The sequence below is a fragment of the Gigantopelta aegis genome, chromosome 9, assembly GCF_016097555.1.
Source record: "Gigantopelta aegis isolate Gae_Host chromosome 9, Gae_host_genome, whole genome shotgun sequence".
Taxonomy (NCBI): Eukaryota; Metazoa; Mollusca; class Gastropoda; order Neomphalida; family Peltospiridae; genus Gigantopelta; species Gigantopelta aegis.
Genome location: NC_054707.1, coordinates 67383466 through 67398925, shown reverse-complemented (window position 1 = coordinate 67398925; position 15460 = coordinate 67383466). Strand labels below are relative to the sequence as shown.

General features: G+C 38.5%; 1 protein-coding gene across 1 annotated transcript; it reads left to right on the top strand.

Annotated features, from left to right (window-relative positions):
• The first annotated feature begins 1988 nt into the window (after window positions 1–1988).
• LOC121382131 lies at window positions 1989–10252 on the top strand. The gene is made up of 3 exons (XM_041511638.1): window positions 1989–2163; window positions 7569–7712; window positions 9476–10252. The coding sequence occupies exons 1-3, from the start codon at window positions 2100–2102 to the stop codon at window positions 9688–9690; spliced, it is 423 nt and encodes a 140-aa protein (XP_041367572.1). The 5' UTR covers window positions 1989–2099; the 3' UTR covers window positions 9691–10252.
• The last annotated feature ends 5208 nt before the right edge of the window (window positions 10253–15460 follow it).

Sequence of the window (15460 nt, the reverse complement as noted above, 5' to 3'; positions counted from 1 at the left end):
CTTGTGTTTTACCATTAATTAATATTGCAATCAAAATTAATGCATCTCTGTTATGTTGTGTTATATTTGAATATCCCCTACTTACTTTGAACATTATATTACTATCACTAGTATCAGGTTTATAAGGCTTAAATTACATATTTATTTGATGATGCATTATGTTTGGCCTCGTGGGCTAAAGCGTTGTACTTGTTCACAATGAATGCGTTCTGTCAGTAGTGGGTTTGAATCCCTGACCTGAATGCATAAAAAGTTCAAATTGCATTGTTTCGCAGGTGTTGATTCTTGAAACATAATCTACACCTAGAACAATAGTGTGACGTCACATGTATGATTAAGTACACTGAATTAAATGTGGCAAAACATACCGCATCTGTGGTGCGAACTATGGATCTGACAACAGACGCACACAAGTTGACATGCATTGTTATTTTACATTGGCAGCTACACAATGTTTGAGCCATACGTTTTTCAATTTTGTTAATAAACACCATAATTATTGCTGCTCTTTAAAGAAGAAAATATATCTAAAGATATGGACGCAGCTAATATAATTTTGATGGCACGAAACAGTTACATATATTATACAGACATCACTGAGCCAACTTTACGTAACGGTTACATATATTATACAGACATCACTGAGCCAACTTTACGTAACAGTTACAGATATTATACAGACATCACTGAGCCAACTTTACGTAACGGTTACATATATTATACAGACATCACTGAGCCAACTTTACGTAACAGTTACATATATTATACAGACATCACTGAGCCAACTTTACGAAGCCAGTTTTTTAAGCATTGTAAGGGCCGGGACGTAGCCCAGTGGTAAAGCGCTCGCACGATGCGCGATCGATCCCTGTCGGTAGGTCCATTGGGCTATTTCTCGTTCCAGCCAGTGCTCCACAACTGGTGTAACAAAGACCGTGGTATGCACTATCCTGTCTGTGGGATGGTGCATATAAAATATCCCTTGTTCTAATCGAAAAGAGTAGCCCATGAAGTGGCGACAGCCGGTTTCCTCCCTCAATATCTGTGTGGTCCTTAACCATATAACCGTAAATGAAATGCGTTGAGTGTGTCGTTAAATAAAACATTTCCTTTTTTTTTTTTTAAAGCATTGTAAATACATGTAGACACACGTGTGCAAGTTTAAAACAGGTTTTGTATATTGGGTCCACGTCTTCGCCACACTCGTCCGATCCACACCCAGCTAACGTGTGTTTTTGGCCTTAGTTAGCAAGAGGCTGTTATAAATTAATTCCATAACTTCCAAGATGCTGTTCAATGGCCATATCTAGTAACTAAATTTTTACTTGTTTTGAGATAAACGAGAAATAATCAAGATTTGATTAAGGACTGGTTGATTAATTATTGTTTAATCTTGTATGTACGGTGGGCGGGACGACGTAGCCCAGTGGTAAAGCGCTCGCTTAATGCGCGGTCGATTTGGGATCGATCCCCTGTCTGTGGGATGGTGCATATAAAAGATCCTTTGCTACTAAAGGAAAATGTAGCGGTTTTCCTCTCAAAGACTAAGTCACAATTACGAAATGTTTCACATCCAATAGCCGATGATTAATAAATCAGTGTGCTCTAGTGGTGTCGTTAAACAAAACAAACTAATTAGTATGGATGATAATAATTTAATGCTCACACGTTACGTTCTGCTAATGACTCCTGTATTTTTTAAAATTACGAATATATGTTACTGTTTGGTGATAGGTGAATTTTGGAATGCATTCATCAGCGAACTGTTAAAGCACGCCTGTCATGGGCACAACCTTTGACTTGGCCAGAGTCCTGTCCAAGACATGTTTGTTGGTAAGGCCGCTTGTAACGGAATTTATATTACCAAGCCACACCTTTCCGGACAACGGGAAGAGCGCAACCTACTAAGTTAAGAAGTACCCCTATTAATAATCGACCAATAGGATTTAAGAAAGTGATTATCGCGTTGTGGGTCTTATGTTTCACCTGCAATGTATGAACAGCAACAAGGTGTGTAATTACGATGATGTCCACAACAGTTACTGTTAGAAGCAGCTAGAACGGTTTTTAAATGAGTTACCGGCGCAACGTCTGGTGAAATGGGTTTTATATCAGCTTTTGTCCTCGCTGTGGGATTAGCAACATGCCTACCCATTTTTACAGGTGATTTAATTATTTGTTTGTGTACTTTTTAAATATGTAAATTGTTTATGTAACCAAACAAACCATAGAAGATGACACATTTTATTTAATAATAACTTTGTTAGGTATTTCGATTTAATTAATAACATACTTACCCGGGTTTGTTTTTTTTTTTGTTTTTGTGGGGGGGGGGGGGGGGGGGGGGGTTCTTTTACAGGTGATTTAATTATTTGTTTGTGTACTTTTTAAATGTGTAAATTGTTTATAAGTAGACTGAACAAAATAAACAACAAATCATCGAAGGTAACACGCATTTTGTCTAATAGCAACTTTGTTAGGTAATTCAATTTACTTAGCAACAAGCTTACACGTTGTTTTTTACAGGTGATTTAATGATTTGTTTATGTACTTTTTCTGTCATTTTTTTTAGGACAGACTGCAAAAAACTACAAACACCTAGAAGATTAAGCATTTTTTGTCTTTTAATAAAAAAAATTAGGAAATTCGATTTAATAATGGCGCCCTCTCCTCCACTCCATGTTTCTCATTAGCTACATGAAGTACAATATATTTGTTTTTATTGACAATTTAAATAATTTATACTTCCAACACATTTATAAAATCAAATAGTCAAATAGTAGCTAGAACATAATAATCAGTTTGGTAAGTAAGTGCTTTTTCTGTTCATGTTTTACATACAATGTACCGGCCTCGGTGGCGTCGTGGCAGGCCATCGGTCTACAGGCTGGTAGGTACTGGGTTCGGATCCCAGTCGAGGCATGGGATTTTTAATCGAGATACCGACTCCAAACCCTGAGTGAGTGCTCCGCAAGGCTCAATGGGTAGGTGTAAACCACTTGCACCGACCAGTGATCCATAACTGGTTCAACAAAGGCCATGGTTTGTGCTATCCTGCCTGTGGGAAGCGCAAATAAAAGATCCCTTGCTGCCTGTCGTAAAAAGAGTAGCCTATGTGGCGACAGCGGGTTTCCTCTAAAAACAGTGTCAGAATGACCATATGTTTGACGTCCAATAGCCGATGATAAGATAAAAAATCAATGTGCTCTAGCGGCGTCGTTAAATAAAACAAACTTTACTTTACATACAATGTAAATTACGATTTGTATGAATGTGGATGGAAACCATAATAATTATTATTATAATTAATAACTTAATATATAAATCTATAACAAATCCACTATCCATCTCACTTGAACCCACCCCTCCAGTTTTCCTGCTTTTGGTGACTGACTATTGTGATACCAATAATAGGACTTGGACATTCCAAACATGGATTAGGTCTTACTCACAGGTGTAGTCATTTCTAATAGGATTTGCGAAAGTCCCCAGTTCAGGGACGGATCCAGGATTTGTCTTGGGACAGGGGCGTGTTCGAAACTAGTTACCTACCTGGGACAGGGTGAAACTTTAACAAAATGTTTTGGATTTGTTTTTCTGTTGGAAATGTATTTCCGAGTGAAATTATGTGAGAAGTGTGCTATCTTCTTCCAACACTCATAAAGCATGAAGCATAAACGGCCTTTTTTAAATTTGATTTTTCATTTTGTTTTTAAATATCCCACTTCCCCCTTTCCTTTCTATCCATTGATTTCCATTTCATTTCTTCCCGATTTTTCAGCTCCTCTTTATATTTCAACTTCTTTTGCTGTTCACCTCCTCATCCCAGTCCTTGACAGGTGCTATTTTATACGGTGGAATTTAACATCCGTTTTTAGTCGAGACACGCTTGATTAACCAAAGGTTAAGAATAGCTATGTCTATTTACAATAATTATCTTGTTTTTAGATAAATTGGTTATCAATTAGAAGTTAGCGCTTAATATAGCGGGTTATACACCCCCAGAAGCCCCTCCCACATTTGTTATTATTCATTATTATTATTTTCTCCGTGCCACCCAGTGCTCCACCATTGGTATATTAAATGCCGTCGTATGTGCTGTTCTGTCTGTGTGAAAATGTATATAAAAGATCCCTTGCTGCTAATGAAACAATGTAGCGGGTTTCCTCTGAAGACTACGTGTCAGAATTACCAAATGTCTGACATCCAATAGTCGATGATTCATGGAAGAATGTGCTCTTAAGTAGCGTATATACTTGTGCATATGCGGTGCGGATACGGACGCGAATGCGTGCACGTTTTGTGAGTGTGTTTATTTATGAAGTTATTAGTACAGTAAACATACAGCGCACATGGAAAGCCAACCCAATGAGCCGATCGCTACGGACATATTTCTAATTGATGAACATTATTAAGGGGCCGGGACGAAATCCAGTGGTAAAGCGCTCGCGTGATACGCGGTCGGTCTAGGATCGATCCCCGTCTGTGGGCCCATTTGGTTACGTCTCGTTCCAACCAAAACCGCACAACTGGTGTAATAAAGGCCATGGTATGTACTATCCTATCTGTGAAGTACTTTAAAATATTCCTTATTGTTAATCGGAAAGAGTAGAAGCGGGTTTCCTTTCTCATTATAAAAGTGGGCCCCGTTTTACGAAGCGATCTTAGCGCTAAGATCACTTTAAGTGCATAACTACTTTATGTACTTAAGGTACTCTTAGCGCTAAGATCGATTTGTGTGGTCCTTAACCATATGTCCGACGCCATATAACCATAATTAAAATGCTTTGAGTGTGTCGTTAAATAAAATCATATCTTCCTGAATAGTGCATGGCATATATCACTGGTTAGTGACATAATATAATAGTACATTTGAAATGACCACACTTCATTAATTATCCTTTTACTTACAAAATGCTAGGAAGTCACATTTTAGGCCACACAAAGATATAATTTTTGTGTGCCACATGACTTTACATATTTTGCCCCCACCCCTTCCCCTCCTCCTTTCAGATACCCTTCCTACGAGCGTGAGTAAAGCTTAAACCGTTTGTGACCTCACGTATCAAGTTACTGTGTTATATCGGGTCTGGTTTCAATCATCTACCTGTGACTAATACCAAACACGTATGCAGATGGTGGCTACACCTTTGTACTGTAACCGATCTCAAAGCCAAACCTGTAAATACTAGCACATGTTAGATAAGTCACTCGACTTTCTTGTTTTAAACAGGAAACGAAAACAAGTTAATACAATACACATTAATACAAGAGCATTTTTGTGTTAAGGAAAAAGTAAAAGGAAAGAAAGTTTAACTGAACCCAAAACATTTAAAAAAAACAAAAACAAACTACACATGTATGTCTATTATGTTGTAGGAAACAAAATAACAGGAAACATATAAACTGAAAAACAAGTATCTAAAACAACACAATAATAATGATAATAAAAAAAAGAAAAAAAAAACAAGAAAAAAAAACAAGAAGAAAAAACAATAAAGAAAAAACCCCAACAACACCCAAGCAAAAACAGTAACTGGAACAAACTAAAGAGGAACAAGTTAAATTTACACCCAGAACCCAAGCCAGCTGTGTACCACTGAGCTAGATGTTAAAATGAAACAAAATATTAAAATATAATTTATAATTTATACTACTATTCATTAATATATAAATACATATGACATAATGGCTTACTCCCATTTGGTCGAACTGTTAAAACAACAATAGATATGGTTCAATGGTCTTACTGACATGCATATGTTGTTACCTCAGTCATTATAATGAACTGATCCAGATTATTTGGAAACCCGATTATTTTTGTTTTCATGGTATAGATATCGCTTAACGCATAAAGTATGAAAATATGACAAATATCGAAATAATCCATATAATGAATGTAGTGAATGTCTGTAAATAATTTAAAAAGAAGGTCTCCATCTAAAAATGTTTATTTCATAAAAAGCTAAACATTTTTCAACATTTTAAAATATTCATTCTTTCAAGTACACATACAAGTACAAATGTCCACTTAAGCAGCAGTTTCTTTCAGAATGTTACACTCACATCGTGCATCGTGCAATCACTGCAGCGTCATGAGGTGGTCATGTTCATTACATACACAGGTAATCAGGTAGTGGTTATATAACAGACGAGTACTTATTTTTCGACCAAGTAGCATTTCGACCAATTGGGAATTCGACCAAATGGCGAGTGCGAATAATTTTTACATGCTGCTCATATACCACTAGAGTTTCGAGCATGTCCGTCCCTGGGCCTGGGGCCTGTCAGAATTCTGAAAATAGCCATTAGTAAAAAAGTTGGTGAAAAAAAAAGTTCGGAGAAATAAAAAGAATTGACTGCTCGGAGAGAGAGCGAGAGCGACAGACAGATATACAGAGACAGACAGACAGACAGACAGGGAGGAAGGATTAAAAACAAGTTGTTCAATCTGAAAAATCTGATATCAGACAATGAATGAACAATAAACCATTTTATCACCAGCGAATATGTCCCAGCTAGGTTAAGTGTTTGTGAGTGGACAGCGTAATAAATCAAAACACCAAACTGGAAGAAAGCCGGGGAAAAGAAAAGAAGAAACAATTAATATTTAACTTCGCCCTAGCATGAAAAAAAAGGAGTTTGTTTTGTTTAACGACACCACTAGAACACATTGATTTATTAATCATCGGCTATTGGATGTCAAACATTTGGTAATTTTGAAATATAGTCTTAAAAAGGAAACCCACCACATTAGTAGCAAAGGATATTTTATATGCACCATCCCACAGACAGGATAGCACATACCACGGCATTTGAAATACGAATCACGATGCACTGGCTGGAACGAGAAATAGCCCAATTTGTCCACCGACGGGAATCGATCCCAGACCGACCGCGCATCAAGCGAGTGCTTTACCACTGGGCTACGGCACGCCCTAGCATGAAAAACACATCAGGTATTAGGTGTCACACAAAGTAAAACACATCGGGTATTAGGTGTCACACAAAGGAAAGAAAAACACATCGGGTATTAGGTGTCACACAAAGGAAAGAAAAACACATCGGGTATTAGGTGTCACACAAAGGAAAGAAAAACACATCGGGTATTAGGTGTCACACAAATGAAAGTAAAACAAAAGGATGATTAATAAAAATTCAATAGTTGAGTATGTAAAGATATGTGAAAGGTACTGAACATTATTGTATATTTTATAAAATTTCGGATACAAATCCGTAACTCTTATAAACTTTAAAATCAGTTCTGCCTGACCACCATTGAATTCTATTAATGTAAATTTTAAAATTTACGGAAAAACAACATCATCATCATCATCATCATCATCATTATCAACAATATCATTAACATCATCATCAACATCATCATCAACATAATCATCAACAACAACATCATCATCAAAATTATCATCATCATTGTGAAGAACATGCGTTCCAAAACCTAATATAGCCGAAAACGAATGCTAAAAATAGTTCCAGGTTCCAGCAACTAATCTATTTAAAATGCTGTGACTATACAGAATGTCACACAATATCATTGTTTATTTCAGCTGGAATCAAGTGCCTCCAGTGTAACGTCTTTGTCCGAGGAAGCACCAACACGTGCGACAATCCCAGCACGCAAACTGGATGTTACAGCTGTCTGAAGACACTCACGAAAATCAAAATGCATGACCGCTGGGGAGTGCAGAAAAGTAAGTAACATACGTTGAAACACGAAATTTGGACTCCATGACCGCTGGGGAGAGCAGAAAAGTAAGTAACGTACGCTGAAACACGAAATTTGGACTCCATGACCGCTGGGGAGTGCAGAGTAGTAAATAACATACGTTGAAACACGAAATTCAGACTCCATGACCGCTGGGGAGAGCAGAAAAGTAAGTAACATACGTTGAAACACGAAATTCAGAATCCAATACCGCTGGGGAGAGCAGAGTAGTAAGTATCATACGTTGAAACATGAAATTCGGACTCTATGACCGCTGGGGAGAGCAGAGTAGTAAGTAACATACGTTGAAACATGAAATTCGGACTCTATGACCGCTGGGGAGAGCAGAGTAGTAAGTAACATACGTTGAAACATGAAATTCGGACTCTATGACCGCTGGGGAGAGCAGAGTAGTAAGTAACATACGTTGAAACATGAAATTCGGACTCCATGACCGCTGGGAAGAGTGTAGAGAAGTTCGTAGCATACGTTGAAACACGAAAATCAGACTCCATGACCGCCGAGGAGAGCAGAGAAGTATACAAGACAAGACAAGAAAGACAAGACAAGACAACAATGTATTACACTCGGGCCGTATTCTACGGTATATGAGGACATGTGTTCAATGGTAGGACATGGTTTACAGGAGCAAAAATAGTATAATTATAATATTGGTAGTAGTACAGATATAATACAATTGCGAAAATTAGTACCGGTAAATATGATATTTTATCAAAAGTATATAAATATAGCTTATGATGTAGTAAAAAATACGTTACTGGGAAGAGTGTATGTTTTCTACATAAACACGAAAATTTGGGGTGGGCGTGTACGACAAGACATAACATCCATGATGAACCATTTTGAGATATTATTGGTATTATACACGGCAATGGAAAAGTAACCGGTAACATACGCTTGATAGCTTAGTAGTTGTTAAAGACAAAACTCAGAATCCATGACTGCTGGGGAGAGCAGAGAAATAACCTGTGGGGAGAGTTAAAACACGAAAGTCAGAGTTCTTGAACACTGGGGAGAACAGCGGAGTAAATAACATACGTTAAAACAGACTTCACTACAGCTGGTGAGTAAGCAACAGTAGACGTTGAAACAGACTTCATTACAGCCGAGAAGAGAAGAGAAGTAACATATTGAAGTAGATTTCAATATAGCCGTGGAGAGTTAAGAAGTAAGTAACATAGCAGAGAAGTAACATTAAACGTTGAAACAGCTGTGGCGAGTAGAGAAGTAACATGTTGAAATAGACTTAGGGGGGAAAGCAGAGACGTACATGTAAGTAACATTAGACGTTGAAACAGCTGTGGCGAGTAGAGACGTAACATGTTGAAATAGACTTCACATGTTGAAATTAGACTTCACTAGTAGCTAACAGTTGAAAGACTTCACTATAGCTGGGGAAAGCAGAGACGTACATGTAAGTAACATTAAACGTTGAAACAAGACTTCATTACAATCGAATAGAGCACAGTAAACAGTGTAGATGATACATGTAATATCCAGTTATTTTTATACGTGTTAGTGTTGTTTCCTAAACATTGAGCCGTGATTTTACAGTTTCTTTTGACATTTTCTTTCTTTTACATTTTGTTTTGTGTCTTTGCATTCTATTTTGTTTTCTCCCGTTTACATGTGCTTTTGTATGTTTACAGTTCCTGATGTTTATAAAAATATGTATGTCTTTTGAAGGCTTATTTACAGTGCTTTTTTGTGGGGTTTTTGTATTTTCAGTTTCCGCCGTGATTTCTAGATACTGTATCAGAGAGGTATCGTCTGCTCTTTACAGGGATGAAGGGTGTTACAAACACCCCAACAACGGCGGCTACACGGAGCGATGCTACTGCTACAGCAACAACTGCAACTCGGGGATGACGCTGAGGCCGCAGTGGATGTCACTGTGTATCGTACTGTCGACCGCAATGTTCTTTGGAGGAGTGTTTCGTTAAAACTGGTGCTATACGACTTGTTGGGGAACAGGCTACAAGGAACAGCCACGAAGCTAATGGGGTGGGGATAATTAGGGATCTCCAGACCCCTTTAAGCCTCCAGAAGTGTTTGGGTCAAACACTGCCTTGCCAGTGTCAAGTTTGACGAAATATGGAATATGGCGGGTCTCTGTAATATGACAACAAACTATTGCTAAGTCAGTCTATAAATGTAAGAAGACGCTGTTAATAGGGACTACTACATATACGGTTTGTGATATAATTATGATATAATATGTCACAACATTCTACATAACATTTTAAAACTAAATCTGTTGATTAACACTGCCTCCCCATCCCGGGATTCTCGATTGAGGAATACAAATTAAGTGTTCAAAGTGTGCAGTTTTGAGATAATCAAAATGATCAAACCAAAACCAAATAGTCAGTCGTTTGATTGGCTGGAATGGGAGTGACGTGTATCGGGGCTGAGTCAGTCCAGCCAAACAGAACAATCCAACGTTTGCTATAAGTATAAATATTTATGTTATTCGCGTTAAACTGAATAACCATATCGCCTGCGTTCGCATATATATATATATATATATATATATATATATATATATATATATATATATATATATTTTACAGTACATTATTAGACTAATCATATAAGTATCCAGAGAAAATGTAGAGAACAGGGTCCGCTAGGTTCATATTCGACCCCTCTCCCCCAAAGGTCCACATCACGCTAAGGTCCTGATAAACCAGTCTAGGAAACATGTTTCTGCTTGGTCTGGCTGAACGCAACTCTAGAATCGATCAAATCGTTCGCGAACGTTAGTGTGGATTACTGTCACTTAACGCAGCGACCACTCGTCTGACTTGTGTGCAAACCGATGATCCCACACAGTCAGCTCAGGTCAGGTCATAGGATTTTACGTGCACATTCAGAACCAGCTGTTGTAGCGCATGCCTGTCGTGGGCACAAGAGCCGGCCTTGGCCGGCTCCTCCGTCCATGACAGGAAAGGTGGGGGGAGGGGATAGGAGGGACCGCCTACACTGGCAGGTGCAAGGGAGCACCAGCAGCCCGATCAAATCGGTAGCAGGCGGGTGGGGGTGGTGGTGGTGCTATGGAATTTGAATGGAGCAGTTAAATGCCAAAGAGAAAAGGGTGCGCAATTTTGATTGAGGAAATTTGGCGCAATTTTGAACGGTCGGTCGAAAGGTAAATGGCCGAGCTAATATAGGTTTTGATATTAGTGAATAAAGAGTAGCTCGTTAATTTTAGACCTCTACGATGCTGTGGTGTCTCACTAGGTTGCCCATAGGGCCCTTATAAAGAGCCTGACCGCTTCTGGTTGTGGCATTACCAAGTTATTACCAGCAGCAAGTATTGGGGGTTTGGGTGGGAGAGGCCGATAATTTTGTTCAGCTCCCCCCGGGTGCATTGCAATTGTGTACTCGGAACCGGTATTCTTTTGTCCGGTTTCTTATTAGAGTACGTGCTGGGCCATTAAATGGGGGCGGGTGCATTGTTATCATTAGTCAATGCACCCTGTGTACTGATGCAGTGAGCGTGTAGTCTGTGTGTGAATCCTAGTTTTGTGTTAAGGTTGTACCTATTGTCTAAGTCCCTATTCTAGTGAGTTCAGCGGTCATCCCCCCCCCCCCCCCGGTCCTTGTATAGCATTGAATACGGAGGAGGAGTTAAACTAGCCTAGCTATCTAATTTGAAGGGTTAAACCCTTATAGTGTAGGTATTGGTTTAAAAAGCCTAGTGCTTGGCATACTTAACTTTATTACCAATGCAATGAAACGAAACTAACGGTGGCAAGTAGCAATTGTATACATATATGCACCAATCTAGGTACTTAGGTTGAAGAATTTTGATTCCCGCCCCCTAAATATAGGATTTTAGTAGGCTTACTTGATTTGTCTTCAGTCTATCTGGATAGTTGGGTATCGGTTTTCCTGCATGTCTTTGCTTCTGGAACCCTAGTTGACTTACCTTAGTTAGCTAGATGGAATGCATCAGTAATAAAAAAAACATGGTGCGGGTGCAAAGACAAATTCGTGCAGTTTATTTACAGTTATGTGTAGTGGGGTTCTTGATCCGTGATTGGCTGGATTGGACCAATGAGAGTGCTGCAAAAAATAGGCGATAATTAGTGGTGTCCTATCTTGGTTGATTATCTACCAAGTTTGATTGGCTGGTTAATTAGCCAATTGGGTTACTACGACTTCGATCCTGTCTTAGTGAGAAAGAAAGAAAAAAAGCGCTACTGTTTCGCTAATGGAAGTGATATATACCAATTGCCAATCACGAGTTTCAGAACATGAATATTATATTTACAGTAAAATAATATGGTTATCGTGGTTAGGTCTGCTGGTACCCCCACTGTCGTCCCCCCCCCCCCCCCCCCGGCGTGGAATGTCTATTGGGTCGCGATGCTTAGGGTCGCTATTCCATTTGGGGGTCCGTCCATATGGGGGATTGTTCCAGCTATTTTGTTAGGTATAAGCCCACTTTAGTCATATCACCGTTCTCTCCCCGGGTTGGAATACGTGGTCTGTTCGAGTGCGTAAGGTCGATGTTCCACCAAGGGAGTCACAGGTGTAACGATTTAAGTAGCATATTGATTACTTATCTTAGTTATAGATCGCCACCTTCCCTCCGTTGGTCCCCCGGATTGGAGTGCATGTCGGTCGAGTGCATACGGTCGCTCTTCCCTCCAGGATACGTACAGGCGGGTGGTTTGTGATCGTTTTCTAGTTTTTGTTTTTAAATTTATGTCTATCAGGAGCCCAGTGAGTGTGCTACGGTTTCCCATCCTGCCTGCGAATAGTCGGGTTGGGGGTCCACGTCGATTGAACGCTGGCATGGCGGTCAGTACGTGGCACTTATAGTTTTGATTTGGTGGACTGGACGAATTGATATACTGCTTTGAAGGTTTTATGTTTTAGATATTTATCAGGATTAAGTAGAAGGTTAGGCGTAATTGGTTTGTTATGGTTGTCTTCGGCTATTGATTCTATCATTAGTTTTTCTCTGACTGTTGTGTAACGTGCAATCCAGGAGATAGTATTTCATGTCTTCCCGGGTGCCACACTCACAGTGAGAGTTTTTACTGGTGAAAGAGCAGCTGTTGAGCTGCGATGATTTACCTATGCGCAATTTAGTTGACTAGTGGTTTGATGTTATAGTGCCATGTATTAGTTGTTAGGTCCCAGTTGGCCTGCCATTGATTAATGTAGTGTTTTCTTGCTTTTGACATTAGTTCTGATATTCCTAAAGGTAGTGCTGTAATTTTACTAGTGATTGAAAGTGCAGCTTTGGCTCCATAGTCAGCTATTTCATTGCCAATTATACCTACGTGAGCTGGGACCCATTCGAATACTACTGTTAAATTAAGATGGTTTAGTTCATGAAGTTTATTGTGGATGGCTGCGAGGATATCTGGCCTGGTAGATTTATTAGTTTGAAGTGATTGGATAGAGCTAAGACTATCTGAAAAAATAACGCTTTTAGAGTATTGTTTAGTTTTAATCCAGATTAGGGCTTCATAGATGGCTGTCAGTTCTGCTGTATAGACTGATAGGTTATCTGACAGCCTGGTGTATTTAACTAATTTAGAGTGTTTAGATATTGTTTCTTCAACTACTGCGAAGCCAATCCTGGATTTTTTTTTTAGCCATCCGTGTAGATATGGATGTGCTCAGGTTAATTTTCGTTGGCTACGGCTTCGAACAGGATTTTCTTAAATGGTGGAAATGGGGTTGAATCCGTAGCTTGTTTAATTAGATATGGTGTGTGGCACTCGACTGGCTGATTGATATGGTATAGTGCCACTGGCGTGTTATCTATACCTACTTCTATTTCTATTTTACTAGCTTTAGTGGCGAAAGAATGATTAAGATTTTGATTGGTTTTGAATACTAGTCCTGGTTTAGCTATGATAGGAGTGAGTTCCTGAACTGGGTGATCTAGTTTAAGAGAGTGGATTTTTAGATGATAATTAAGATGTTGAAGATTGCGACGATATTTCAGTGGCATAATGTTAAACTCAACTTCTAAGCTCTGTCCGCTGGTATTTGATGGAACTTTAGCTATGATTCTAAGAGCTTGGTTTTGAATAACATCTAATTTATGTAACAGTTTGGGGGCGGCACAACTGTAGGCTTGGGCTCCATAATCTATTCTGGAGAGTATGCATGCTTTGTAAACCATAAGCATTTCCTCTGTTTGCGCTCCCCAGCTGGTACCTGAGATGGATCTTAACAAGTTTAGAGTATTTTTTGAGTTCCTGACTTTGTCATTGATATGGCCACTAAAGGTTAGTTTTGAGTCAAACGATACACCTAGAAATTAAAAAAATTTGACTCTTGGAATTATTTTATCACCTGATTTAAGTTGGTGATTATCTGATTTATTGGCTTTATTAAAAAGCATATAGACAGTTTTAGTTTCTGATAGTTTAATGCCCCAGTCCAGGGCCCATTTGTTAAGTCTATTCATATCAGCTTGCATTAGGTGAAATAAATTAGTGGTTGTGTTGCCTGTGCTCCAGATGGCGCAATCATCGGCAAATAGTGCTGTGTTTAATGGCGTGGTCGTTTTTGTTTTTCCTTTATCATTAAGTGCTTTAGTTATGTCATTAATAAAAATGTTGAATAAGGTTGGTGAAAGGACCGAACCTTGTGGTATGCCATTGATTATTTCGGTTCTGTCTGAATAGTGACCGTTCACTCTAACTGACATTGATCTATTATGGATGAAATTGTTGATAAATTAAACATATTACCTTTAATACCGTTACTCTGTAGTTTATTTAGTAGGCCTTGACGCCATACCATATAAAAAGCTTTTTCAATATCTATGAATATTGTTAAAACCTTTTTCGAAATGCATCATTAATACTATTTTGTAATCTAACTATTTGATCTATTGTTGAATGTTTAGTTCTAAATCCGCTCTGTACATTAGTTATTAGGTTATTTTCGAGTAGGTAATTGATAATAGTTTCTAAGGTTTTGCACATGTGGGACATGAGTGTTATCGGTCTATAACTCCCTGGGAGGGAATGGTCTTTTCCCGCTTTAGGGAGACTAAAGCATTCTGCATGTTTCCACGCAGTGGGCATTTGACCCTCCCTCCAGATTCGGCTAAAGAGCGATAACACTACCTTTAGGGCTACGTCCGGCATGTGCTTGAGTAATGTGTAACGTATTTGATCAGGCCCGGTGGCAGTACTGTTTTTTTTTAGCTTTAAGAGCTGTTTTTAATTCTAACATTGTTATAGGTTTATTAAATTCAAAATTATCAGTATTTGGGTGATTTGCTGTTTTAGTATCATTGGTTGGTAGAGAGTTATCTTTCTTAAGTTTCTCAATAAATTGTTTAGGAAAATTTTCGTTGCTACTGTTTTTACTGAAAGTTTTACTGAGAAGGTCGGCCTTTTGTTTATTAGTAGTTGCTGTTTTATGTTTCTGAAGGACTGTGGAATTAGCGCGTTGTCCTTGAATAGCCTTAATTTTTTTCCACATTTCTCTAATAGATGTTCTATTGTTAATTTGGCTTGTTTAGCATTGATGATAAACTTACCTACTTCGTTTTTGGTTATTTTATATTTAATGTGATAGTTTTGTTTCCCTGTTTTGTTTATAAAGTTTACACATCCTGTTCCTAAAGCCGCATTTGGATTTAATTTCTTTCGTCCACCAGTTAACTGGTCTATTTTTATTGAAGGGTTTAGTTTTGGGAATATTCTTTTCAGCTATTTCTATTAT